The sequence below is a fragment of the Lynx canadensis genome, chromosome D1 (genome assembly GCF_007474595.2).
Source record: "Lynx canadensis isolate LIC74 chromosome D1, mLynCan4.pri.v2, whole genome shotgun sequence".
In the NCBI taxonomy this organism is placed as follows: Eukaryota; Metazoa; Chordata; class Mammalia; order Carnivora; family Felidae; genus Lynx; species Lynx canadensis.
Genome location: NC_044312.2, coordinates 115,533,135 through 115,560,739, shown reverse-complemented (window position 1 = coordinate 115,560,739; position 27,605 = coordinate 115,533,135). Strand labels below are relative to the sequence as shown.

General features: G+C 62.7%; 1 protein-coding gene across 4 annotated transcripts; it reads left to right on the top strand.

Annotated features, from left to right (window-relative positions):
- The first annotated feature begins 760 nt into the window (after positions 1–760).
- On the top strand, positions 761–26,773 carry CHID1 (chitinase domain containing 1). 4 transcript variants are annotated; one of them, XM_030332322.1, is made up of 13 exons: positions 761–832; positions 6,920–7,073; positions 7,603–7,752; positions 8,012–8,144; positions 8,866–8,910; positions 9,380–9,486; positions 9,869–9,930; positions 12,706–12,798; positions 17,500–17,601; positions 18,159–18,314; positions 26,019–26,099; positions 26,362–26,404; positions 26,591–26,773. In XM_030332322.1, exons 2-13 carry the CDS (start codon positions 6,963–6,965, stop codon positions 26,687–26,689), a joined length of 1,182 nt encoding a protein of 393 aa, XP_030188182.1. In that variant the 5' UTR covers positions 761–832; positions 6,920–6,962; the 3' UTR covers positions 26,690–26,773. The 4 variants fall into 4 exon arrangements, with proteins under 4 accessions (XP_030188182.1, XP_030188186.1, XP_030188183.1 ...); XM_030332323.1 differs by lacking the exon at positions 761–832 and adding an exon at positions 3,861–3,988; XM_030332326.1 differs by lacking the exon at positions 26,591–26,773 and having other exon boundaries at positions 26,019–26,123.
- Positions 26,774–27,605: the final 832 nt, after the last annotated feature.

The following is a 27,605-nucleotide window of genomic DNA, read 5'->3' as shown; positions in this document are numbered from 1 at the left end:
CGTCTGTCAGCTTGTATCAAGTGTAAAATGCCTTGTGATGAAAACTGCTGGCCACGTTGCGGCCCCGGGCTGAGACGGAGGGGTTCTGTTTGCCTCTGGGGCCGGGCGGGGGGTGGGCGGCTCCAGCTTGTGAGAACTGTAAGGTGGTGCCACAGATCCTGGAGGCAGGACAGAGAGCGCTGGGTGTTGGCTTTGCGGGCTTTTCGATATCCAGGGGCCATCCAGAGGCCTAGGGCACCACCGGCCCACGGACGCGGCCTGAGACAGGGGACTGGGCCGAGCTCACTCAGGGACATGTGGGGGATGTCGGGGACGGACAGGCTGGAGGGCGGCCACCAGTGGGGAAGGAGGGGCGCCGGGTCAGGCGATTTCCGACGGTCCTTGCGTGGCCGCCTCGCGGCATCGCCGGGGTGCCGCCCTCCCCAGAAGCGCCAGCCTCGGTCCCTCCCGCTGCCCCCTCACTGCCCCGGCCCCTACCCCGACCCCTGTCCCCGCCACGGCTCCTGCCCCGGCCCGGGCCCCATCCCCTACCTCGACCCCCTGCTTTGGCCGCTACCCGGGCCCCGGCCCTACTCCTGCCCTCGGCCCCGGCCCTTACCCCCACCCCGCCCCCTGCCCCGACCGCGGGTCCCGGGTCCCCAGCCCCAGCAGCCGCCCGTACCCCAGTCCCCTACCTTGACCACCCCCCACTCCGGCTTCGGCCCCGCCCCCGGCCCAGCGTGCCGTGCGCGGCGGCGTCGCGCCAGCGTCCTGGGGCGGGACTTCCGGCGGCGCCTGCGAGCGATTTCCGTCCGCGCGCGAGGGTGGTCCGGCCGGCCTCCGGGACATGAAGGTGAGCCCAGCGGCGGCCGGCTGGGGTGGCGTCCGCGCCCCGCGCCTCGGCGCCCGCTCCTCCTCCTCCTCGCACGGCCTCAGTTCCGCGCCGCGAAGTGGGCGCGCCGGGGGCGCGTGCGGGCAGGGGGCGCGGGGGAGCGCGGGTGTGAGAGAGTGGTGTGGGGGGATAGGTGTGAGGGGCGGGAGTGAGCGTGTGGATGGGTGTGAGAGCGGGTGCGAGTGTGAGGGGTGGGTGTGGGGGGGTGAGAGCAGGTGTCAGCGGGTGGGGGGCGTGAGTGTGGGCCGGGAGTGAGACGGCAGGTGTGAGCGGGTGTGTGAGCGAGTGGAGGTGTGAGATTTGGGCACGAGGGCGTGAGAGTAAGGGCCCGAGTTGGAGGCAGCGAGTGTGACCAGCACGCTCGGTGTGGCTGAGGTGGGGGACACCGAGGGTGGCGGCCGCCCCGTCCCCGGAGCGCGGGCCAGGTGTCCCTGTGCGGGTTGGGTTGGGGCGCACTTGGCTGGACCCCTCTTCGCTCAGCCCGGTGTCTTGAAAGCTGTAGACTTTCCACGCAGGAGGTGGCTCGTGGCCCCTCGCTTCCCACAGAGCCGGCGACGGTGGGCTGGTGGCAGAACTGGACCTCGAGCCACGGGTGGCGTCCTGTGTCCGTAGCTCTGTTGAGTTAGGGTGGCTCGGTGGCCACGCACCACGTACTCTTCATCTCTGAGCGCCATGAACCCCAGTTCCTGTGTCCGAGAGCCCGACGCGGAGCACGTGGTCCATAGATGTCAATAGATGTCACCAGGGCTGTGGTCGTCCCACCGCGGCCTTCGCTCCCCAGAGCGTGCTCGCCCTCGCCCTCGCCCTCGCCCTCGCCCAGGAATGCGGTTGGCTCCACGGCTGGTGTGGCCGTGACCTGCCCAGGGGAACAGCAGCACTCTGTAAGCCAGCAAGTTGGCTCGTGGTCCGGCCACGTGTAGGTCACGCCCCCCGGGGCGCCACCAGTCCGCGGTTCTCAAACTGCACACCACTGAATAGTGAGAGCAACTTGATGGTAAAATCAATTTTTTTTTATGTTTGTTTATTCTGAGAGAGACCGAGCACAAGCAGGGGGAGGGGCAGAGAGAGAATCCCAACCACGTTCCACGCTGTCAGCGCAGAGCTCGGCCGCGGGGCTCGATCTCGTGAACCCTGAGACCATGACGTGAGCCGAGATCAAGTGTCAAGACACGTGACTGACTGAGCCACCCAGGCGCCCCTAAGTCTCCGTTTCTTAAATTTTTTTTTTTTCAATGTTTATTTATTTTTGGGACAGAGAGAGACAGAGCATGAACGGGGGAGGGGCAGAGTGAGAGGGAGACACAGAATCGGAAACAGGCTCCAGGCTCCGAGCCATCAGCCCGGAGCCTGACGCGGGGCTCGAACTCACGGACCACGAGATCGTGACCTGGCTGAAGTCGGACGCTTAACCGACTGCGCCACCCAGGCGCCCCCCTAAGTCTCCGTTTCTTAAAAATGAAATAGAGGGATTGTGCGTGCGCCACGGAGCAGGGTTAGCTCTGATGAGCGGCTTCCCCCTGGTGCACACGTGCACCGGGCCGCGGCAGACTCTTACCCCGGGTCTCAAAAACCACCTGAGGGGCGCCTGGGTGGCTCAGTCGGTTAAGCCGCCGACTTCGGCTCAGGTTATGATCTCGCGGTCCGTGAGTTCGAGCCCCGCGTCAGGCTCTGTGCTGACAGCTCAGAGCCTGGAGCCTGCTTCAGATTCTGTGTCTCTCTCTCTCTGACCCTCCCCCGTTCATGCTCTGTCTCTCTCTGTCTCAAAAATAAATAAACGTTAAAAAAAAAAAATTAAAAAAAAAAAAAAAACCACCTGAAAGTCACTGCTGTGACTCGCCGTCCTTTGGTCAACACGCTGCTGACAGTCCTCCCAGAGCTCGGAGCCCCTGGAATAGTGGGGCTGTCGGTTGTTAGCGCAGATCTGAGACCCCTGCCTCCCAAGGGCCCTGTGGGCGACCCAGACATGAAGGGGTCGCTACGCACCGCACCCTGCGGGACCCGCGCCTCCCAGAGATCATTGGTGTGTGTGGAAGAAACACCGACGCGAGGGGGCGCAGGCGCGGGGTAGGGTGGCCGGGCCCGCGCTGCACAGCAGGGGGCCGGGCGTTGCTGCCGCTTGAGCCCCCGCGTGTCACGGCAGCTCACGCTGTGTCCCCAGCGCTCGTGAGCGGCCTGCTCGCGTAGCCGCCAGGATGGTGTGGCAGTGCCAGTTCAGGCCTTGGGCTCAGTGTGGCTCCCCTTCCACTTTCCCCTCCGCTGTGCACAGAGGCTGGCGGGGTCCGTCGTCCTTCCCCAGACTGGCCCCATCTCCACCCTTTCCTCAGGTCGGGGGCCGGGCAAGTCACTGGCCGAAGGGTCTCTGGGTGGGTGGGCAGCAGGCGGGGGTGGCAGGCCGTGGACAGAGGGCGAGAAGGCCGCCGGGGCACACCCTGGGCCACTGTGGATTGCTTGAGGACCACCCTCCCGCTTGGTTTCTCATCCCCTTCCATCCTCAGCGACCCAGACCTCTATCCTGGAGCTGAGAAGAAGCCTGAGGTCATGGAGCAGACCCAGAGGGGCTGGGGTCAAAAATGGGGGGCCTCCCCCCCACTCCCTGCGGCTCAGCCAGCAGGTACAGGCGTCCCTGCATGCGTAGAACCCACCCAGCTCTGCAGCCCCTTGTGCAAGGCCTGTGTTCTGGAAGCACATTGGTTCAGGTGCCTTTCTGGCCTCATGGTGGCTGGGCTTCCTAGCCCCAGCCCCTCCTAGCTTGGCGGCCGTAGTCTCAGCCTGGCCGGATCAGTATTGTCCACCCGCCCCTGCCGTGACTGAGGGAGCCCAAGGCCGAGCTGTAGTCACCAGAAGGGAGGGCGGCGGGAGCCGTTGTCCTTGATGATTCTGATAACCACAAAGTCACCCAGCAGAGGGGCTGCTGGGGAGGGGTGGGGAGGGGGCAGAGGATGGCAGTCTGACCTGGTCTTTGTCTCCCTCCCCATAGCCCCTTCAGAGCTGCCCCTGTTGCACCTCTGCACGGCTTTGTCCCTTCTGTCCTGCGAAGCCCTTGGGCCGGCTGTCTGTGCCTCCCTGCCTCGTGGGGAGGGACCTCCAGGGCTCCTCACCCCAGGTGGCCCCACGCAGGTATGCTGTAGGTGTATCAGGTGCCGCAGTGTAGAAACCCGCCCAGGGAAGTGACAGCCCAAAGTTGTGCTGCTGTGCTGCTCTGTGAAGCAGGGAGGAGGGCTTTGGAGGGGTAGAAACAGGCTCCTGGCCAGGAGGTCAACGGGGTGGAGGGGATCAAGGGGTGAGTGCTGCAGAGGGCCTGACTTTGCCAGCTCCTGACAGGGCACGCCCTGCCTGGCTAGAGCTCTGGTGACCCCAGGGATGCCCATAGTCAGAGGGAGAGGCCACGTGCCTGCCTGCTGGGCAGGAAGCTGGGCTGGTTCCCCAGGACCTGCTGGGTCTCCTCTGGCTCTGCCACCAAGTGGCTCCTTAGCTGGTCTGGAAGGAGCTGTCTCTCAACTGGCACACTTCACACCTGCACACCTTAAAGCCTCGGGAAAGACCCCAGCCAGTCTGGGCCCGCCTGGTACTCTGCTGCCATGAAGTAGAATTGCGGGGGGCTGGGAGTGGGGGCAGAACCCAAAAATGAACTGCACAGCTCCTGAAAGTCCAGTGCAGGAAAGCCAAAAAGTAGCAGCTGACGCCAAAGTCAGAATGATCAGCAGTCCGAATAGCCTGCTCACTTACTTTCTAGCGTCCCCTTTCGTACTTTCTGTATGGTGTGTACGTAACCTTATTTTTGAGAGAGGTGCAGAGCCCGATGTGGAACTCGATCCCAGTGCCATGAGATCATGACCTGAGGCAAAATTGTCAGATGCTTAATGGGCTGAGCCACCCAGGCACCCCATACACAGGAATTTTTCAGTAAAGATGGGATGTGGTGTGTGTGTATGTGTGTTTACATTTTGTAGCATTTGCACCAACAGTGCATGCAAGCCTCACAGCGTCTATCGGTATTCTCGTGTAGGGAAATGTGTGTTACCGTTTAAACAGAGTGGCAGTGAACCTTCTCGTGCATTTTTCACATAAGTGGGGAAGTCCCTCAAAGTGTAATTTGTAACAGGAAACACATGTTGGAAAGTGTATTTACAACCAGATTGTCATCCAAAAAGATTTTTGCAACTTGAATTCCCAGGAAGAGCTTGGGAGAATTGCTGCTGCCCAGGTTACGCCATTAGCTTCATTCTCTTTAGGCCTCCCTGACACTGAGTGTCTGTTCCCTTGATTGCTTGTGAGGCTGAGGTGCTGTTTCTCAGGCTTAGGGCACCTCTGTATTACAGGGTATCTCTGCGTATTGCAGGGCATCTCTAGGTACTACAGGGCATCTCTGGGTATTACAGGATATCTTTGGGTATTACAGGGCACCTCTGCATATTACAGAGCACCTCTAGGTATTACAGGGCACCTCTGAGAATTACAAGGTATCTCTGGGTATTACAGGGCACCTCTGGGTGTTACAAAGTATCTCTGGGTATTGCAGAGTATCTCCGTATATTACGGGGCACCTCTGAGAATTACAAGGTATCTCTGGGTATTGCAGAGTATCTCCATATATTACAGGGCACCTCTGGATCTGTCAGGGTATCTCTGTATTACAGGGCACCTCTGAGAATTACAAGGTATCTCCGTATATTACAGGGCACCTCTGAGAATTACAAGGTATCTCTGGGTATTGCAGAGTATCTCCATATATTACAGGGCACCTCTGGATCTGTCAGGGTATCTCTGTATTACAGGGCACCTCTGGGTATTACAAGACATCTCTGGGTATTACAGGGCACCTCTGAGAATTACAAGGTATCTCTGGGTATTACAGGGCACCTCTGGGTATTACAAAGTATCTCTGGGTATTGCAGAGTATCTCCATATATTACAGGGCACCTCTGCGTATTACAGAGTATTTAGTGTACTTACTACAGGGCATCTCTGGGTGTTGCGGGGTGTCTTGTCTATTATAAGGCATCTCTGTAGTACAGGGTATTTTTGTATCTTGGGGTGTGTATAATATGGGGTACTTCTATATTATGGGATTTTTATTACAGGATATCTGTATTAGAGTATTTCTATTCTGGGGTATTCCTTTTTACAGGGTGTCTTTACGATAGGACGTATGTATGAGGTACCTGCGTATTATAGAGTTAGGGGTTTTTGTGCATTAGGGCATACGAATGTATCTCTTCATTTTCCTTTTATAATGGGGTGTTTATTGGAGTGTCATTGACTTATAAGAGCTCTTTGTTTGTTACGGGTAGATAGTGAGTAGAAATGTGTTGTGAAGTATATTCTAATTTTTTTTTCTGGTTTATTGCTTTAAATTTCTTTTTTGTTTCCTAAATGAAAGTGTCACATTTTTTTTTCCTTAAAATTCATCCACTTATTTTGAAAAAAGAGAGAGTGCAAGTGGGGGAAGGGGCAGAGAGAAGGAGAGACAGAATTCCAAGCAGGCTCCACACTGTCGGCACAGAGCCTGATGCAGGGCTTGAACTCACAAACTGACTGTGAGATCATGACCTGAACTGAGATCAAGAATCAGACGCCCAACTGACTGAGCCACCCAGATGCTCTGAAAGTGTCACATTTTGACGTAATGAATTCTGTTGGCATTTTCTTTCCTAACCTCCATCATTGCGGATACACTTGGAAAAGCCTTCTCTGCCCCGAGTTACATATTTTCTTCTAGTCCTTTCTGTGGTTCTTATTTTACGCTTAAACCTTCCAGTAGCCCAATTTCTTTGGGTTGGTGGAGGGCAGTCACCATTTTCCTAGATGGCTGAGACGATGGGGAAGGCTGACTAGCAGTAGGGAGACCCCTTTCTGGGGCACCTGAGAGGAACGAGGGGCGCAGCAGTGCTGGAAGCTGGGTAGGCCACTGCGGCTGCCCCAGGGTAGGGCTCTGCCCTGAGGCCAGTGCCTGGCCCAGTGCCACGAGGACCCAGGCCCCGTTGGATGCTCCATTTGACAGAGGGGGCACCCCACTGCTGGTGGTCATGTGGTCTGCTCTCTCTGCAGCCCCCTGGGCCCCGAGATCGGACTGCACTGTGACACTGCCACCATGAGGGCTCTCCTCAGCACACTCTGGCTTGCTCTGGCCTGCAGCTCTGTTCATACTACTCTGTCCAAGTCAGATGCCAAGAAGGCAGCCTCGAAGACACTGCTGGAGAAGGTAAGCGTGGTTAGGGGCTGGCCCTCCGTGCCTTCTTCCTGCCCACGGGAGCCATGAGCCAAGGCCTGTGATGGGGCGGTCTGTGAGCCAGGATGCTGGGGCCTTGGCCTTCTTGGCAGCTGGCCAGCGCTGCCAGGGGCTCTGGCCGGATGGCCTGGGAGGGAGCGAGCGGCTTCTGGTGCTGGGGCTGAGGGTGTGCCCACCTCCCCCACCGGCCCAAATTTCAGCCCTCACCCGTCCTCTGCTTTTTCCCATGCCTGCGCTCTCTCGTCTTGCCTGGCGCAGTTCTGTGATGTTCACAGCGGTCGAACGGATCGGACAAGAGATGCACTGTGCCCTTGCGCCATTTTTCTGGGATGGGAGAGTGAGCCTCCAAGGGTAGGCCTGTCTGGTGGGCTCTGGTCAGCGGCACCATGTTGACCCCAGGACGTGGTGCCTGGCTCGGGAGAAGACCGCCGCTGCTGCTCAGGGCCCCATGTCCTGCCTGACGACAGACCCTGACCACCTTCTCCTGTCGCTTTTGTTTCAGACCCAGTTTTCAGAGAAGCCGGTCCAAGACCGGGGTCTGGTGGTGACGGACCTTAGGGCTGAGGATGTGGTTCTGGAGCATCGTAGCTACTGCTCACCTAAGGCCCGGGAGAGGCACTTTGCTGGGGACGTCCTGGGCTACGTCACTCCAGTAAGCCAGGCCCTGGGGTGGATGGGGAGGTCCCAAGGGCGAGGCGGCCACTGGGGTCTTTGTCCTCACCTCCCCGGGCTACCGCCGTGCAGGTGCAGCGGGAGAGAGGCCTCCCGAAGAAGTGAGAGTCATGCCGAGGGTTTTCTGGGACTTGTCCTGCACAGCACAGGCGGTTCTGTGGTGTCCCATTGCAGAGGTGACTCAAGGGCCCTCTGTCCCCAGCTGCAAGCCTGTTCACCTGTTCTCCATTTTCTGCCAGTGGAACAGCCACGGCTATGATGTTGCAAAGGTCTTCGGGGGCAAATTCACGCAGATCTCGCCCGTGTGGCTGCAGCTTAAGCGGCGCGGTCGGGAGATGTTCGAAGTCACAGGCCTTCACGACGTGGACCAAGGTTCTCACGTTGCTGCCCATCTGTGCTCGTCCTGAGGGCCCAGAAGGGTGTGAGTGCCCGTCCGTGTGTGTGAGCACGAGGATGTGATTCTGCGTGTCTGGAAGTGCGTGTGGAGCTGAGTGTGTGTGTCAGTGTGACAAGTGTCTGGCATCGGCCACAACCTTGCTCCCCTCGGCAGTTTGTACACCGGTCCAGGGAGGAGGTGTCTGGGAGGGCGTGGCTGTCTCAACAGCCACGGCAGCCGCTTCCGTGACCATGCACCCGAATTCCCTTAACTGTCCCCCTTTCGGGTTTGGAGAGAGGGTGCGTTAGCTACTTGTGGAGATCCGAGCCCCGAAGCCGCTCTTCGATGCTGGGAGGGCAGTGCCCGAGGACACACTGGGTAGCACTGGGACTGGGGCCTTGGGCCCCCCTCAGCTCCGAGAAACAGTCCCAGCCCCCTTGGAGGCCACTTTTCCCCAGATGGGGCCGATGCCACGATGTCCCCCCTACTGGCCCAGGGGTCTGACCCGTCCTGACTGCTCTGCATAGGGAGGAGGGGGGGAAGGGGGGGGCAGGAGTGGGAGGAGGAGGGGGCTGGACCCGCAGATTCTCTCCTGGTTCTGCCTTTCTGCACCCCCGTCGCATGGGGCCCGGCCTTTTCTTCCTTGGGGGTGGGCTGGGTCTTCATGCGGGCAAGGGGCTGTGTCCCTGCACCGACTGTCCTCTCCCCGTCCCACAGGGTGGATGCGGGCAGTCAGGAAACAGGCCAAGGGCTTACGTATAGGTAAGTCTGGTGGGCCTGGGTTGGCGGGGCTCCCGTCCCTTCAGCTACACACCGTGTGTGTCCCTGGCAGGACTAGACACAATGACATCGGCCCCGCCCGTCCTGGAGCAGGCAGCTGGCCAGGGTGTTCCCAGAGTGCAGATGGGACTAGCAGGGTGTGGGGATTGGAGCAAAGGAGCAGGTGATGGCCGAGCAGGAGGAGCCGTGGCAGGGGTGGGGGGGGTTCCGGTGGGGAGGACGGTACAGCAAGAGCCAGGCAGCGAGTTGCTGAAGGAGCTGGGGGTCCGGGCACTCGGAGACGTGGGGTGTGAGGGGGAAGAGGTCAGTACCACCTACCGCCCCCCCTCCCCCCACCAGGCCTTGTGGGTGCCTAGCTGTGTGCTCACTCTGCTCTGATGGCCAAGGGTCGCTCTGGGGGCAGGGCCAAGCACAGAAGGGTCACCATCTGTGTGCGGGTCTGTCCCCCAAGTGCCCCGACTCCTATTCGAGGACTGGACTCACGAGGACTTTGGGAGTGTCTTGGACAGCGAGGACGAGGTAGAGGAGCTGGGCAAGACCATCGTCCAGGTGGCCAAGGTGAGGCCGGCTGCCCTGGTCCTCGCCTTGACCACAGACGTCCCCTGGGGTGAGGCCTGCTGCCCTGGTCTTCGCCTGGGCCAGGAAGGCTTCCCTCGGGTGACGGCCAGCTGCCCTCCTGGGAGGGCGCCCGCCCTGCTGGTTCTTCAGGTCCCCAGGGTTGGGGTTGGGGAGGAGGCGTGTGAGGGGACAAGACACGTGACCACCTGGCCCCTCTGCTCCTGGCTCCTATGGGGACCCCCACATTGCCTCCTTCTAAGAGGGGCTTCTGGGCCTGCCGTGACCTCACTGCATGGGTGCTGGTGGCTGGCTCCGCGTTGCCTTCCCACCCGTCCCCACCAGCGTCATCGGACCCGCGTTCACCTGCCCTGTGCCTTTTCAGAGCCAGCACTTTGACGGCTTCGTGGTGGAGGTCTGGAGCCAGCTGCTGAGCCAAAAGCACACGTGAGTGGGCTCTGTGCTCTCCTGGCCCCCAAGTGTCCTGGAGGGAGGACTGAGGGAGGGCCATCATAGGGGGACAGGGACAGCACCTCAAGAACAGCCAGGGGCCAGCGTCTGGCTCTGACCGTGCTGCTCTGAGGGCCCGGACGCCTGTGTGGGTGGTAAAGGCCACGTGATCGACGTCACCCAAGAGTACCCTATGGGAAGATGGGGGCCTGGGCGGTGACACCAGCCCAGACGCCTCTGCTGAGCCCCACAAAGCCTTCCTGGGGACAAGGAAAAGCAGTCAGCCGGGCGGCGGAGTCATCTGGGAGGAAAGCCGGCCGCCCAGGCCCACAGACACTGCCTGCGCGCCTCACGGGGGCACCCGAGTGACCGGGGGGTGGTGCAGTGTCTCCTGCGGCAGCCACTGCCTGCCTCTGTCAGGGATGTGGGGGCAGAGCAGAGGGGAGGCCTGCGTGGTGCTGGGGGCGGCAGAGGCTGGCATCCGGCCACCGGCAGTTCCGAAAGCGGCCTCCCCCCACTTCCCCGCCTGAAGGAGTCCCAGCTCAAAGCCTGAGCCCCCCCGCCCTTGCTTCCCCAGCAGCGAACACTGGGCTAGGGCTCCCCGCAAGGCGTCCCCCCTCCTGTCCTGCGGCCGCAGTCCCTTCTCTGCCCACTCAGAGATGGTGTCCCCAAGCCGGTCTCTGGTCTCCACGTGCAGGGGGAGGGTGTGTTGTTGGCTCTGGCCTGTGTCTGGGGCTCCCTGCCCAGCTTTGCAGCGGCGGGCCTGTCCGGGCAGCTGTGACTCCCACCCCACTTGGGTGCAAGCCCCTAGCCCTGGGAGGGCCCTGAGGCCCAGTTTGTGCAGGACGACGCATGGAGACGACAAGAGCTGAGTCGAGTGACTTGCTGTGTTTATCGGGAGCTGGCACAGGGCCAGCGTATCAGGGGCTCTGGCTGTTGGCAGACGCCCCACCCCCCCGCAACACACACCTCTCCTCCCAAGGATCTGTTGTGATCTTTGCAGGGCAGAGGCCCTACCAAGGTGACCTTCCATCACCTTCTGATTCAGCTTCTCACCAGACAGCTGCATTCTGCCTGGGCTCGCAGCACGGGGCGGGGGTTTACCTGAGCCGCAGCCAGGATGTAGCAGGCATGTGATGAGGGGGCGGTTGGCAGGGCAGGCAGGGGGCCAGGTGGAGTAGGGCAGAGAGGAGCCAGTCGGCAGATGGCTGTGGGCACGTTGCTACCTGGGAGCCGTCTCCCAGGATGGAATGGGCCTGGCTGTTGCAAGGCATGATGGGAACATTTCACGAGGCCGTCCCCACCTGTCACCCTCGTTGGGGCTTCTGACTAGGCGTCCAAGGGCACTGTTTCCTTCTGCAAAGGTCAGCCTGGAAAGGCCATTGTGGCAGATGCTCTGGGGCACATGGCCTGTGTATGATGGGGACAGTGGCAGAGCAGCTCCGTGACACCCGTGTCCCACAGAAGTCCTGTGGGGAGGAGCAAGTGACCTGAGCCAGTAGAGCAGGCAGGGATGATGCCCAGACCTAGCGAGTGGCCAGGTCCCCTCCATGCATACCCAGGGTGTGGCAGGCCTGTTCCCCGGCACAGGGGTGACCGTAGGTTCCCAGTTGGTGGGTGCTGCCCCAGAGGCACGAGACCACCCTTTCCATCCCACAAAGATGCAGCCCCGGGGCCATCCAGAAAGCCAGGAGGGCAAGTGACAGTGATTGTGCTTCAATGTGACAGCTGTTGGCAGAGCTGATGGAAGCATGTGCTCCCCAGGGGTGAGCCTGACCACAGCCCAAGTTGCCTCCTTCTGGGAGAGTCACCCTGGTAGCAGGGATCACCCCCACTGAGCCCGGTCTGGCGGTCAGTGACCACCCGTTCCCGTCAAGACCACCAGGGCCGTGCTGGTGGGGCCTGGAGGCGGGCACTGGGCGCCATGCCCTGGCCACACGGGGGGCCGGTGAAAGTGAGAGTGCCCCGGACCCTCTGGGGGGAGGGCTCGCTGTGCTCTCACAGTGTTGGCAGGGCCAGGCCAGAGTGAACGCCCAGAGCATGGGGCCATCCAGGAACCTGTCGGTGGCATGAGGGGAACTGGGGTGCCTGACAGACGCTTCCAGGTGATGCTTGGAGCTGCGCTAGTCTCCGTTCCACTGGGCATCCCTGCTGTGACTCTAGGGGCCGGAGGAGCCCATGGCACCGCCTCCCTGCCTGTCTCCCATCTGGTGGCCCACTCCCTGCTGAGACATGTCCAGGCACAAGTGGAGAGTGCCACATGACACCTACCCACAGGTGCTCCTCCTGTGTGTCCCAGGACTGGAGGTGCATCCCTGCCTGGGACAGACGGCTGTGTCTTCCAGGCTGAGGGTAGCCACGTGAGGGGGCTGGGCTCCCCCCTCAGCACAAGACCTGGTTGGTGGAGCTGCCCTCAGTGTTCCGGTCCTGAGTGTTTGATGGCCTGGGCTGACCCAGCCACCAGCAGGTCACCCCCTGGCCAGACGGTGTGTCTGGGAGATGTGATGGGGTGCTGCCCAGACAGCCCTTTGTTCCCCATGTCATTCTCAGGGTGATCCTGGGCAGGGAAGGCCAAGGATCAGCCCGCTTCGGGTGGAAGGTGACCCCCACGGGGCCTGCTGTGCTGCCCTGGTGCTCGAGTGTGTGAAGTGCACAGGGCCTCTGGAGCCCGTACCTCCAGGGCAGAAGGTGCCCATGACGGGGCTCCTGCCCTGTAGCGGGTCTGGGTCAAACCCGTTGACTTCCTGTTCTTGAGCTCCTGGTTCCTTGCAGGGGCCTCATCCACATGCTCACCCACCTGGCTGAAGCCCTGCACCAGGCCCGGCTGCTGGCCATCCTGGTCATCCCGCCGGCCGTCACTCCCGGGTAAGTGCCATGCTCTCTGTGGCCGGGGACCCAGGTCAACCCCCTGGGCACGCGCTACCCTTTCCCCAAGTGTTGGAAGGTGCTGGAAGTTCCTGAATTTGAGGGGCTGCATCTTACAGATACTCCCATTGTCAGGTGTGGTCTTGCCACAGTGTAGAGCTTTAGGACGAGTCCACACCTGCTGTGCCCTTGGGAGGTCAGGGCCGTGGTCACAGCACCTTCCCAAAGCCTGACTGTTCCCCCTTCCCAGCCCAATAGGGCAACCCTTCTGGAACCTAGGGAACAGGGAGGTGGAGCCGCCCAGGCCCTAGTTGTTGGGACCATGGCCCCTCTGCCCAGGGTATTACCCAGTGCTGGGCACCAGAGAGGCTCCAGATCTATGGTGAGGACTGAGGGCAGACCCAGGGTCAAATGGCAGGGCCTTGTCGGGGAGGGGACCACAAAGGCCCAGGCGGGACCAACAGGGGCCTCTGTCTGGCCTTTGCCAGCCCAGCCCTTCAGCCCACAGGTACCCACTGGGCTCCCACCTGCTGCCCTGGAAGGAAGCAGCTGGCCCACCCAGCTGTTGAGCGGGAGCAGCACGGGTGGGCCTCTGGGGCCTGTGACGTCCCGCCGTGGTTCACAGGCTGACGGGCTCATAGAAGTGCCAGTTGACGCTCATCCGGAGTCTGCGGGTCACTCCAGCAACTGAGACAGATGTTCCCTGGGGGCAGGCCTGCCTGGCCTTCATGCCCCCTGGCAGCCAGCGCATGCCACCCGAGGCCTGGGCACGTGGTTTAGGGCTGTGGTACCCCGTGCCCTTTGCATCTCCTGGGCGTCAGCCTGCCATCTGAGTTTCCCCCCGACACTTTCAGGGTCCTTAGTCCATCAGGGTGGGCTGCAGCGGGAGTGGGGTTCACACCTGTGTCCCCAGGCCCCACTGTGGGTGGGGAGGGTCCCACAGGCCGGCATCTCCCTCACGGAGCAGGGAGGGTAGTGCTCAGCCCAGGAGGGAGCCCAGCCAGAGCCCCACCTGTCTGTCCTTCCTCCCACACGCAGAGTGTGTGTGCATGTTTGTGAATATGTGGGGGGGTGCACGTGTGTCATGGGGCGGCCCCGGGGTGGGCTCTTGGGACTCTGAGGTTGGAGCTGGACCTGGGGCTGGAAGAGGAGCTCGTGCCCTGGGAAGGCTGAGTGGCAGACTCTCTAGAGCCTGTGGGCATGGCTATAGGTGCTTGGTGCCCATTTCCTGGGTCTCCCAGTTTCTGTGGGTGGTTTGGGGGTGGGAGGTACTTGGCCGGGTGGAGACCCTGTTGTCCTCTGGGCTCAGGAGCCATCTGTGGGATGGGTGCAGGAGGTGCTATCGGCGAAGGTAAGCTCCTAGAGGCTGGGGGCATCTTAGGCTAAGAGCAGGTGCTACCCAGTCCTGCAGCGCCCCTACCCCCCCCCCCACCCCTCCCCAGAGCCTGGCAGTGTCTGACGCATGTGTGGGGCAGGGTCTCAGAGGGTGTGCTGGACTGTGGGAAGGTAAAGGGGCTGGAGCCCCCTGAGGGGCCACCCACGGGCCTGGCTTTCCCGCTGGTGCCCTCTGTGCCCAGGCATCTTACTCTTACCTTACCTGGGCTCCTGGCACCTAGGCAGAAAGTGCGTGACCGGCCCCTCATCCTGCAGCCACCGTGAGAGGACAGTGGCGGCTGAGGGGGGCTGCCCAGAGGGAGGGACCGTGGCCAGTGTGGTCAGCACTGAGGGTGGGGGGTTCTGGGCGCTGATGGGCTCACGGGCTGTGCTGTCCCAGCTGTGAGCCAGCCCAGCCTTTTCCCCCCCGAGGCTCCGGCTGGCGGTGCCCCACAGGAGCTCGTCCGTCTTGTTGGCGTTTACCCCACACGCTCGCAGATGGCCGCCCTAACGGACAAGCCCAGTGCCTCTTGGCATTCTCGGCAGAGGACTGGCTGCAGCCCACAGAACGGCAGCTCCCGGAGGGAGTCTGCGGTGCCTTTTTCCTGCTGTGGGCCATGTCTGGGACTGTTGGCTCAGGTAGCCACGTTGACCTTGAGCCCTGCCCTCAAGGTCACAGCCTTGCCTCCAGCAGACCTGGTACTCTGGAACTTTTCGTCAGCCTCACGTGCAGGTGGAGACACCAGCTCCGGGTGGAGGAGGAGCCACAGGGCTGAGTAGGCGAGAGGCAGGCAGGGGCTGGGTGACCCGGCCCGTGGGGGGGCAGGCGTGCGTGCTCCGACAGCAAGAATGTGGACGGTGACCCCGCCTTCCACACGTCACCAGTTAGGTGCCCCATCAGGGCTACTATGGGGGCAGCTCTGTGGCTGGTGTTCAGGGGCTGGGCAGCGTGGCTGGTGGCGGGAGCCAGTGGCCATTCACAGAGCCTGCACCGACCCCAGGGAGGGTCAGCCTGGGGAGGGCTGGTCAGGGGGAGGACTTGAGGTTGACCGCTGGTAGCTGGCTGATTTGTGGTGTCTGGGGGAAGATACCAGCAGGGGAGGGAGGTGGAGGGTCAAGCTACTTGCGCAGGGCCATGGGGGGTTTGAGAACTGGGGAGATAGGACAGGACCCTTTCTGGAGAAGAGACCAGTTGGCCCCATGAGAGGTGGGGGTGACTGCAGCAATGGGGCTCAGCCCCCGACATGGCAGCCAGTCAGGGTGATGAAGGAGGGAGGTGTCCACCACATGGGGGTGAAGCGGGAGGGAATGAGGGACAGAGGGTTGGGAGTCCTGGGGGAGGGACAAGGCCCTAGAGGCACACAGAAGGGAGCTGCCAGGAAGAAGGTTGAGCAGAAGATAGACCCCCAGGTGGGACAGCGGGCCACCCCCCATCCAGGCCAGTGATGTCAGTGTCCAGGAGAAACTGTCTAGAGGCGCACTGCATGTCCGCCATCTGGCAGCCTGGAGAGGGAGGCCAGGGCCACACGAGGTGTGCTGGGCCCACCCCTCATCTGCAGTGCCCTCCTGCCTCGTTGCTGGCAGCTGTGGGGTCTCAGCCTTCCAGAAAGGAGGAATGCCCACGCTGGGAAGAAAGTGATTTGGGAACAAGCGTCTGCAGACCAGGGCCGTCCCAGGAGGGTGTGGGAGTCCAGTTTGTGGCAGGCGACCATATGGAGGACCAGCCCAGAAGAGCTGGATAACCCGGGAAGGGTATGGTGGGCACAGGGGAGGGCAGACTGTGGGATGGACTCCATGAAGCTTCTAGAAACCACCCCTAACAGGGCAGCCACTGGAATTAGCAAAGGAGGAGAGGCTCAAGGAGTCACGTCTGCTCCAGACCTCAGCAGTCCTCCCTAAACCGTGCGCTTCTCAGGGCAGAGTATTGAAAACCCATAGCTCCCTGTCCCCCGTGGCTTGTCATCAGGAGTGTCTGCTCCGAGCAGTGGCGGGCACGAAAGCGGGTCTGGTAGGGCCTTCTCCCAGCTCATCTCTCTGCGCCTCATGCCCGCCTGGGTCCTGCCGCAAGCTGGCCTTCCCTGCACACCTGGGTGGGTCCCCTCTCCCAGTGGAGCAGGGAAGGTGCCAGGCCCCCCAGAAGCCCCTTGGGTACTGCAGCAACTGAGACATGGGCCTAAGGGGTGCACCCCCTGCTGGACCATGCTACAGCAGCCCACAGCCCTGCTTTCCCTCCTGAGCCACTGAATCCAGAAATGGCAGGACCTAGGTGTCCATGGGTCCTTAAGTGAATGTCCTTCCTCGAGACAGGTGAGCCTTTAAAATGGGAAGCGTTTTCCTAAAGCTGATGCGCCCACTGTTCTTGTGGTGCTCCAGGCCAAGGCCCGAAGGGTACACGATACATTCACATGGCTGCCCGTGGCCTGTCTTCTTTTTGCTGGGACCTGGCATCTTCTGGTCCACTTCGGGGGGCCTGTCCCAAGTGTGGCCGTCGGGGAGCATGGCTGTTGTTGCCCAGCAAAGTGTTGGCCTCCAGGTGCATCCCAGGGTGCCCCTTTGTGTCTGGTGCTCGTCAGAGTCGGGACTGTGAGGCCATCGTCCGCTGGCTCTGCTTCTCTTCAGGTCCTGCAGGTGCCCCGTGTCTCTGGGGGGCCTGGGCCTGGCGTCCTAGCTGCTCCCCCCGAAGGCAGCTGGAGAAGCTTTGCTCTGGGCTGGAGTGGGGCGGCCTTGAGACAGGGTCCTGTGGAAGGGATGACAATCACTGAGCTCCCTGCAGACACGCTTGACCAGGGTTTTGGGGGTGCAGGCTGAGAAGGGGGGTCCTGTCTCAGGTGGAGAGTCCTCCTGGGGATGCTGCAGTCTCCAGCATTGCTGCGGGCACAGCCGTGGGCTAGACGATGGACCGCCTGGGCTCTCGGCTTACCTGGGGCACCCACGCCCACCGGTGGGAATGGGGCTGTCCCGGAGCTGGGCTGATCTCGTGGCGCCCTTGGATGCGTGGCATGGAGGGCAGGGACAGAGAGAGAAATGAGCCTTTGCTTGACCTTCGACACTGGGCTCGACCTGCTGACCTTCCCGGCCCACCCCTGCTCTGGGAATGTGGCCCTGACCGCTGTGGGCGCTGTCCTATAACTGAGTGACAAGTTACCTTGCAGGGAAGGTGACTGCCCCCCTCCCAGGGTATAGGGTGGAAGCAGCATGGTCTGGGAGCTCTCCCTTCTCTCCGCCCCCCCCCCCCCCCCCCCAGGCAGCCGGCTCTGTCCTCAGTTGGACTCAGGTGTCAGCTGGGCTGTGAGAGGTGGGCGGTGGCAGCCATGCTTCTCTCTGCAGGACTGACCAGCTGGGCATGTTCACTCACAAGGAGTTCGAGCAGCTGGCCCCCGTGCTGGATGGCTTCAGCCTTATGACCTATGACTACCCCACAGCGCAGCAGTGAGTGTGGGCACCAAGGGACCCCGTGAGCTCCATGGTTTGGCGCAGAGGTGCTTGCCTCCTCTGGGGCCTGGACGCTGGACACTCAGAGGGACAAGGCCCGGCTTCCTGCCGGCGTGCTTGGGGCCGTGCCGCTGTCAGCTCTTGGCTCCAGGGTCACAGAGGACCCGAAGCCCATGATGGCCCCTGCATTGGGCAGCCTTCGCGTTTTGGGGGCCTGTGAGAGAGGGCAGTGGGCAGCCCTCACGGGACCACCGTCCTGGGTTGTCCACCTGTGCCAGCACAGTGGCCGCTGGCACCGGACCCGCCTTATCGCCAAGAAGTTGCTCCCGTGGGCGGGGGTCACTGCCTCGAAGGGAGCCTCGGGTGCAGACATGTCACGGTGCTGCCCACTGCCGTTTCTGTCCCCCGTGGAGGCCCCGGGCGTAGCAAATGCCGGCACGGGTCCAGCTGGAAGCCACTGTGGGAGGCCTGCTGTCTGCTACCCTCCTTCCCGTCCTGCCCCTGCCTGACACCTCTGCCTGCTGCTGAGTCCCACTCCCCTCTCGCCCCTGCAGGCCCGGTCCCAATGCACCATTGTCTTGGGTTCGAGCCTGCGTCCAGGTCCTGGACCCCAAGTCCAAGTGGCGGAGCAAGATCCTCCTGGGGCTCAACCTCTACGGCATGGACCATGCAGCCTCCAGGGATGCCCGAGAGCCTGTCGTCGGAGCCAGGTGAGCCCAGGGCTCCCCACTACGTGGGTGACCTCCGGTGCTGTCCTGCGCCCCCGGCCCTCATTCCAGTGGGTCTGTGTGTCGCCTGGAGGTGGTGGCTCAGAGCAAGGGAGAAGGCCTGGGGCAGTCTGACCCCACACGCCTGGTGCCTGTAGGCGGAGCCTCTGAGCCTGCTGGTTTGGGGGCCCCATCCCAGCACCGCAGCTGGGACCCCCGCCTTGAGATCACCCCCTGTCCGTGGGCACGCAGACCACCCCCCGACAGCGAGGAGCACGTGGGCCTGGCCTGAGAGGCGCTCACGCACATCTGCACTCGCACTTGGCATCGTCTCCTGCCCGACAGCCCCCGAGGTCTCTTGCCTTTCGAGTCCGTTGGTATCAAAGTTGTTTTTCTTAGGGGTGTTTTTTTGTTTTTCTTTTTAACTTCATTTATTTTGAGAGAAAGAGAGGGCGTGAGCAGGGGCGGGGTAGAGAAAGAGTCCCAAGCAGGCCCCGCGGTGTCAGCACAGAGCCCGACGGAGGGCTCCAACCCATAACCTGAGCCGAAATTAAGAGTCAGATGCTTAACTGACTGTCACCCAGGTGCCCTGGCTGGTATCGAATTCTTTTCAGCTTTGTTTTGCGTTGGTTTTCTGGAAGATACTATTGCTAGGGGTGTGGTTCTAGGCTGTCCTGTCCAGCGAGACCGCCCCCCCCCACCCGGTGGGATTTGATTATCACGCGCCTTCCTGGGGTTTTATGTGTTTTGCACTTGGTTTTCATTGAGCTTTTGGGACCTGTGTATTTGTACTTTTCGTGAAATTTGGAAAATTTTTGGCTGGTTGCCTCAAACGTTTTTTTCTGTCCCTTTGTCTTCTTTTTCGGGCCCTCAAGCATGTGTGAGGTCACTTGATTTGTCTCCTGCCCCCGGTACTCGTTCTGTTTTCCCTTTTGTGGGATGTTTGTCGGCCTTGTCAGGGGCGCTGACTGGTGTCTCTGTCGCGCCTTCCGTGGTGTTGCAGCCTGTGCTTCTCCGTCACATCCTGAAGTTCACACTGGGTTTTCTCTTCCGCGTGTCCTGCACTTCGCACGTGTGGGCTGGGCTGTGACAGTCGCACTCCGAGGCGGGCCCGTCCTGGGTCCGCTCAGCTGGTGGCTCTCCTTCCCAGGCTCCCGACTGGCCCGAGCTCTGCAGACTGGGGCCCCTAGGTGGGACGCCAGACATTGTGAATTTTGCCTTGTTGGGCGCTGGGCGCCTTGGCGCTGAATCTTCTCAATCTTTGTTCGGGTGCCTGGGAACCGTGTGAGCCGGCCACGGAGAGCGGGTCCAGACGCTGTGACCTGGGTGCACGCCTGTTGCAGCCTGCTGTCCTTGCAGGGGGGGTCTCTGTGGGTCACCAGTTGGGCTGCCACCATCAGGCACACGGCATGTCAGCCAAGGTGGGGCGGGGGGCGGGGGGTGGGCTGCCGTCCGTGGCTGCTCCTGTCGCTGTGCCTCGGTGGAGGGACGGGGGCTGCCTGGTTGGCCCTTGACTGCACTCGTGGGTTTGAAGGGGCTGCTCCCAGTCACTCGCCCAGCGGGCTGGGGGGCTTCTGTTTCCTCTGGGCCCCTCCTGCTCTGTGGGCTGGGCCTCCAGGACAAGGAACAGTGCCCATGAGGGCCCAAAGCCACCCCTCACCTCAGCTGTCCCTCCACGGCCCCTCCACGAACCCCGAGATCGGCCACGCTCGGAAGTGGTCACCCTGCCAGGACCGTGTCCTCTGGGTACACAGCTGGTGCTGGGGTCTGTGCTGCCCACCCCTGTCCTGGCCCCTGGCATTGGGCACATTCTGTGTCCCTAAACCTGGATCTGCCCCTCTCTGCTGAGAAGGGCCTTGGGAAGTGGCGTGGACACGGCGTGGATGTGGCGTGAATGGCAGGAGCTGGGGAGAGAAGGCCGAGGAGCAGCTCCCCGGCTCCGGGAGGGCTGCTATGGTGCCTGGCCAATCGCTGGGGCGTTGCCCCATCTCCCAACAGCAGAGTGGGCTTCTCGGCACCTGGCCACGCCTCCCTGAGAGCTCCCCCTTCCTGTCTGTCTGTCCTTCTGGTCGGGTCCCCTAATGCACTTCTCTGACATGGGATTGCTGAGAAAATTCCAGAAGCTTTGCTGGTGTCTCCGCTCTTCCCCACAGCCTTGACCGGGTGCCTGGCCCAAGGAGGCAGTGGGCAGAGCCCCATCCAGAGCTCGGGCTCCCAGCACCGGGCCCCAAGATTCCAGGGAGCTGCCGACCGGTCAGCCAGGGGTAGGAGGATGAACCCCCTGCTGCTGAGGGAGGCATCATGCAGGGCCCCCACGCCCCCACCCGCCTCTGCTCCAGCCTCGGGCTCCGCTGGCCCAGGCCTGTGGGGGGCAGGGGACTTAGCCTTGCGGTGCCGCTCAGCCACCTGTGCTGCCGTGCGCACACCACACGTGGGGCTTGAACCTCAGATGGTCACCGTCCCCCAGTCCTGGAGGCCGGAGCCCCAGGTCCAGGCGTGGGCCGGGCCGGGGCCTCCAGAGGCCTCTCTCCTTGGGTGTGGATGGCTGTCCTCTCCCAGTGTCCTCGCGGGGTCAAACCTCTGCTCGTGTCTGTGTCCTGATCCCCACTTCTCCTAAAGGTCCCCGTCACCTGGCATCAGGGCCCACCCCGATGACCCCGTATTACCTCAGTCACCTACGTAAAGTCTCCATCTTCATGTACAGTCATAGTCTGGGGTGCTGGGGGTCAGGACCCCAACATAGGAATCTGGGGGACACGGTTCATCTCTGTCCCCACCTGAAGGGTGGAGAGTTACTGTTTATTCACTAAACTTTGGCCCTGCAGCACAATGGCAGGTGGAGTGTCAGGCTTGTTAACCCCGCATACACGGCCCAGGGGTGTGAGTGCTCACCCCCCTCCCCCGCCTCGCCTCCCAGGATCCCGCGAGCAGACAGCAGCTCCAGCCCCCAGCTTCCGCTCAGCAGGGCCACGGCTTACACACCTCACAGGCCCTACCTGGTGGGTTTGCCCCACAGAGAGGGGCTAAGGGGCCTCACAGAAGTGAGAGGCCTGTGGCAAGCAGAGAGGGTCAGTGCCACAGCCTCCGGGCACCAGGCGCTGCCTCGCCTGGGGACTTGGAGCAGAGGAGGGGTCGAGTCTGCTTCCGGGGAGGGCCATAGTGGAGGGCTGCCCCAGGGTCCCCTGCACGGACCCGGCTGTGTTCTTCTCCACCCCAGGCCCCTTCCTGCCGAGCTGTAGAATGGGGCCCGGCTTGGTGCCCTGAGACCCGGCAAGAGACTCTGCCATCCTGATGGTGGCTCCTGGGACTCTCCTTATCCCCCGGGCCACCTCAGGCTGCGGGTCAAAGGGCCTCAGGGCACAGGCTCCCCAGGGCAGAGAGAGCTGCTGTTCTAAGGAGGGAGCCTCGGCCCCAGACAAGGTGGGGGAGGGGCAGGCACGCAGCCCTCACGAGGCCACTCCCCACAGGCCCCCCAACGCGGCCAGACTCAGCGATGGGGGACCTTTGCCAAAGCGGGGTCTCAAGCGGAGCACGATTCCCGGTGCAGCACCTTCCCTGGGGTTCACGTCACAGGGAGCTGACCCCGTGGAGGACTTGCAGGGCTGAGGGGGATCAGGAGGGGCACCCCCTCCAGGAGAGGGGAGCCCAGCCTGGAGAGGGGTCACCTCCCCTACAGGCCAGTCCCAGGGTGAGAGCTGCAGTCCAGGAAGGATGTCGTAGAATGACAGCAGCTCCTGGTGCAAACGGAGGACACACCCAGATGGGGCGATGGACGCTGGCCCCAATGTGGTGTGAGCCTTCTCCCCACACCCGGCAGAGGCCCCCCTGCCCCCAAGCGCCCCCGACCCCTGCAACACCAACAGGGGCGCCAACAGTGAAGCCCCCCTTGGGCCCCCGTGGGGGTCCTCTGCCCACAGCCCGACTCTTCCGGGCAGTCCTCCTGGCCTTCAGGGAAGGAAGGCCTGACACACATGCCCCTCTCAGGGCCGCGTCTCTCTGATCCCGCGAGCCAGACGGAAGAGCTCAGCTGGCTCTACACTGATGCCTTTGTTTGCGGGGGGAGGGGAGGGCTCAGGAGCAGCACCCTAGAAATGCAGTTCACCAGGATGCCACCCTGGCCAGTCCCCCCGCTCCCCCGCTCCCCCGCGAAGCCTGCTGCGGCAGGCCCTGCTCCCCATGCAGGTGACATCGGGCCAGGTGTAGGCCGCCGGTGAGCCCCACGGTCACTCAGGCTCTCTCCAGCTTTGGCGCTGACGGAAGCCCCCGCGGCCTGCTCCGGGATCATGTGCCCTCCCTGTCTTGGCCGCTCCGGCACGGAGACCTGGCCCTTTGTGGCAGGTGTCCTCCGCCTCTTCCAGGGCAGTGGGGGACCGGCCGCCTCACCATCTGCTCGGCCTCAGACAGAGCCAGGACCCCGTGGTGGGGCAGGAGGCCAGCCCCCTCAGGCCCGGCGTGTGGTCTCCCGGCCTCTGCCAGCCAGGCTAGTGTTCTGTGCCCGCCAAAGGGACCTCAGGGGGCCCCAGTCTGCAGTGGCTGTTGCTTCACATCCTGAGTTTCCCTCCCTCCCAACCCACTAGTCTCTGTTGGCCATCCCTGGGCCACACGTGGGCCTTGTCCTGACCGTGTCCAGGCTCCTCCGTATGGCCTGCTCACTCCCTAACTTCAGGGAGTTTGGGCAGCTGTGAAACGCCCCAGGAGGTAGCACGAGTCTAGGTGCTCGTCTGCGGGTCCCCGTGCCTGCAAAGCCCCTCTCCTGAGAGGCTGTCCTTCCTTGGCAGGCCCAGCCTGGCCCCACAAGATACCCGGCACCAATCCACATGGGCCCCTGTTATGTACCTTCCGGGCCGGCAATCCCCACCCTGCTGGGCCGTCTCCTGCCCCTGCCTGGGGATCCCCAGCTGGAGCACAGCCAGCTGGGTCCGGAAAGGGCGGGTCATGCTTGGAAGTCTCCTTGAGAGCCAGGGTGCCAGGGGCCCGGGGAAGGATGCTTCCCAGTGAGGCCAGTCCCTGTGACCTGCCAGCCCCAGACGACGGTGCTGGGCGCCCAGCTCCCCCCAGTTGAGGACAGCAGGTCTGTGTGAGGCCCCATGGGCAGGGAGCTGTCGGGGAACCTCGTGGGGATGCCTGCTCCGTGGGTGTCGCTGTCCTGTGCCCGGTCTCCCTTCGGCGGCCTCCCTGGGTGGCTTCTCACGGCCGCCTTCCTGTGGCTCTGTGCCTTCTCTCTGTCTTCGCGCCTTGGTCTGTGTCTTCCTTTCCTTCTGCTAGTTCCTGCCTCCGGGCACCCTGGTCTTGTGTCTCAGCCCTGGCCTCCTTGTGTGCCCTGCTTGGCTTTAGAGTTGCCTTTGTCCCTGCTCGGCTCCCCAGGGGTCTTCTGCTGTGGGCCTGTCTCACTTTGGAGGTTTTCCTCCAGGCCCAGCCCGTGAAAGGCAGCTGGGGAGGAGCCCTGCTACCTGTGGGTGGGGCCTGCAGGCGAGGATCCCCGTGTCACCCACAGAGGAGCGGCTCATGGCACGGGCCTGCGTCAGGGAGACCCTACCCCGTCCACATCTAGCCCGAGAAGACGCAGCAAGGGCCCAGCCCCGGTGACATAGCTGCCGGGGCAGTGGGGGCGGGGGCAGCTCGGGGGACTCTGGCGGCAGTGGGCAGTGGGAACAGTAACAAGGAGAGGCCACTGGGCACGTGGGTCCCCCTCTGCCAATGGGAGGTCGGGTCTGGGTTGGCAGGGACCCCTCCCGAGGCTGGGGTGTGGGCGGGTCCGGCACGAGTGGGTGGCTTAGACTCGGTCCAGCCCGTCCTGTGCCTCTGGTCTCGTGGGGCAGGGCTCTTTCACTGAGCGCAGGGAGACCTCAGGTCCCACCGGTGAAGGTGAGAAGCCACATGCCAGTTTCCTTTGGGGTGGGAGGCACCCCCTCCCTCTGTGGTGGTCCCGCACACGTGCACCCTCATTGCCATTTCCGTCGGACCCTTTCTCTGAGCCACTGCTGGTTGGTCTCCATGGGTGTCCCTGTCCCCCCCCCCCCCGCCCCGCTCCCCCATAAGGCCCAGGAATGTCCTCATCCTGGTGAGGAATGTTCTCTCCCTGACGTTCCTGGAACCCTCAGGCTAGGTCTTGTACCTTTTTTTTGGGGGGGGGGGGCGGTTTCCACACTCCATAAACTTGCCGTTTCAGAGGGTGAGTGCCGGGGCGTTTGTCTCAAAATTGTGCAGCCAGCACCTCAAATTCCACGCTTTCCTCCCCCAAAAAGCACCCTTGGGCCCTCTTGGCAGTACCCCCCACCCCCGCCCCAGCGACCCCAGTCTGCGTTCTGTCTGCGGGCTCGCCCGGTCTGGGCGGTCCTTGCAACCAGAGCCGTGCGGTGTGCGGCTGAGGGCTCACTTGGGTCAGTTTGTGGAAATGCTGCCGCCCTCACTTTTGAAGTATTTCCCCGCTTGCTTCTCGCTCTGGCTCCCACCTCCTCGTTTGCCTCCTCTCCCTCTCAGACCCTCCCCTCCCAGCTCTGGTCTGTGCCCAACCGTGCCCTCCCCAGGGTTTGCTCCCCACTGGCCTCTCTGTGTCCCTGGGGCTGCACTAAGGTGAGCACGGGGTCCTGTGTGCCCCCAATCATGTCACCTAGAGGGGAGCGACCCCAGCCTCCGTGCCCTCCACCCCCCAGCCAGGGCCCATCCTGCAGCATCTGCCCACTACCCTGGCTTGGGACCCCGGGGACTCAGGGGCAGCCTGGGTCAAATGCCCTGTCCTTTACCCCCCCACACACACCCTCCCGTCTGGCCCTGCATGCTCTGCCCTGCACGTCCTGGATTCTCACAGAGACCTCAGACCAAAAATTGCAAATAATGTGAGCGAACCGAGAACCTTGTTTTAATTAAGGGTAATCCGCTAATGTTGGGTGGTTGGACTTGCAGGGCGCCCCCCTTGCCAGCAGGTACCCGTCCCCTCCTGCCCGGCACTTGTCTGCCAGGGGGCACTCGTGAACCCGCTACTGGGAGGCCCGGCCTTCCTGGCCCCACGGCACCTTGGGAAGTCACCCGTCCTTTGCATGCGTCTAGGGGGCCGGGGGGCGCAGTCTCAAGCCCCTGGCTCCTGGTAGTCAGAAAGGACTGCTGTGGGTGTGAGGCAGCCCTGTCCACGGCAAGGAAGGCAACGCTGGGGCAGCCTGGCCTCCGGAAGGGCACGGAAACCACTGCCCCTGCCTGCTGGCCCCAGAGAGCTGGGCTGGGGACCTCCGGGGACTGTCCCCAGGCCCCGCTCTTCCTCAGAGGCCTGTGGTTTGACCTGAATGCCCCGCACACCTCCTGTGGCGCTCAGGGCAGTCGAGTGCCTGGTCTGCTCCGTGTACCTTACAGAGGCCACACCCTGAGTGCAGGTGCCCTCACTCTGTCCACTTGGACACTCATGGTGCAGATGTCACAGCAAGAGGCCTGGTCAGGACACCCAGCCCCTTGGTGCAGTCTCTCTCCCACCTGCACAGCCCAGAGCAGTGAGCTCACAGGCTCCTGAGATCGGAGCCGTCTGTCGCGTCTCTGACCGTCCCCCACCCCTAGTGCACATTCACGGGGGGCAGTGTCCCGTGCCCCATCCTGTGTTCCTGTACTTGTGTCCGGGGCACACGTGTGGTCCTCGCCCGACTGTGACAGCCTCAGCCACCGTGACCCTCCCGGTGTCAGGCTGTCTCGAGGACTCCCACACCTGTGCCCGGTTCCCTGCAGGTACATCCAGATGCTGAAGGACCACAGGCCCCGGATCATGTGGGACAGCCAGGCAGCAGAACACTTCTTCGAGTACAAGAAGTGAGTGTCCGGAGGAGGCCCTAGGTGAGGGCTGTGCATGCCCAGGCTGGCCAAGGGCCCCAGGGCCTTGCGCTCGACCCCTGCCCCCGAGGGCTGATCCGGCCCAAGGAGCGGACCCGTGGGGCGGCGTTTCCAGCAGGACCTGAGGCTTCTGCTGACAGGGAGGAGGGCCCCGCACTTCCACGTTGGGTGGGGTTGGGAGAAGCTGAGGTGGGCAGAGGCAGAAGGCTCATCCTTAGGCAGAAGGCTCATCCTTTTGCAGAAGCCGCGGAGGGAGGCACATCGTCTTCTACCCGACTCTGAAGGTACTCACGGGCCCGCCTGTGTGCTGGGGGTGGGGGCGCAGGTACCACACCCCTCCCCCCACAGTGACCCTTACCCTCGCTGAGCAGCGGAGGTCAGCTCGGGGCCTGACCTGCTACTCCCTGGCGGCCGGGGTGGGGGGCTTGCAGGGGGTGAGAGGTGGGGCTGACGCTTCCCGGGGCCTGCAGTCTGTGCAGGTGCGGCTGGAGCTGGCCAGGGAGCTGGGCGTCGGAGTGTCCATGTGGGAGCTGGGCCAGGGCCTGGATTACTTCTACGACCTGCTCTAGGCCTGGCTCCAAGCGGACGTGTGCTTTCCTGAGCAGTGGAGTGACCAGTTGATAAGCAAAATACAGACTCTTCTTTTCTGTTCAGTTTCTGCTGTGGTCCTCGAGCGGTGGTAGAGGGGGCCCGGGACCCAGGCCTCGTGAGCGACGTGGGGAGGGGTAGTCGGGGGGGGGGGGCGGTGCCTGAGAACCCAGGCCCCTCCCACCCAGCCCTCACTGCTGCCGGTCGTTGGCCAGGTTGGGGCAGGACCAGGAAGCCCTCTCACGTGTGGACCCCAGGCCCCTGGTAGGACCTAGTGTCAGCCCAGGGCTGCACAGAGGGGCCTTGGCCTCTCACCGCCCGTGCTGGCTCAGTCCGCTTACCAGGCTGCACACGGCAAGGGTGTAGGCGTCGCTGTAGAAAGCTGGGCTCAGAAAGGTTCTTCCTGTCCCCAGAGGCCCTGGACCCCACGGGGGCAACAGAAAGACCCCTGGGAGCCCTCTGGCACCCGTGGGCCGTGTGATCAGTTTCCACCCACAGGGTAACCTGGCTCCCAGTATGAAACATCAGGAGAAATGCTGGGATTGCCGGTAGCCAAAGACTCTGCCCCCCGGCCCCCCAGCCAGAAGGGCTGCTCACGCCTCCTCCCCAGTAATTAACCTTCGTGGGCTCCAAGCAGCAGAACCCCTTGGGAACCATGACAGTCCAGGGCCCGGAGCCAGAGCCCTGCCCGCCCAGACCAACCGGCCAGACGCCGTGTGTGAGTGTGCGGCCGCCCCGCGGCTCTGGTTTCCCTCACACCCTTGGGCCTAGAGCTCCAAGCTGGGGGTCGTGGGGTGGACGAGAAGCCAGAAGGGCCCCAAGGGGGAGGCTGTGTGTTAGGAGGGGCAGGGCCTTGGGTCTTCCAGTTCCTTGCTGGAGCCACCCTCCCCTCCCGCA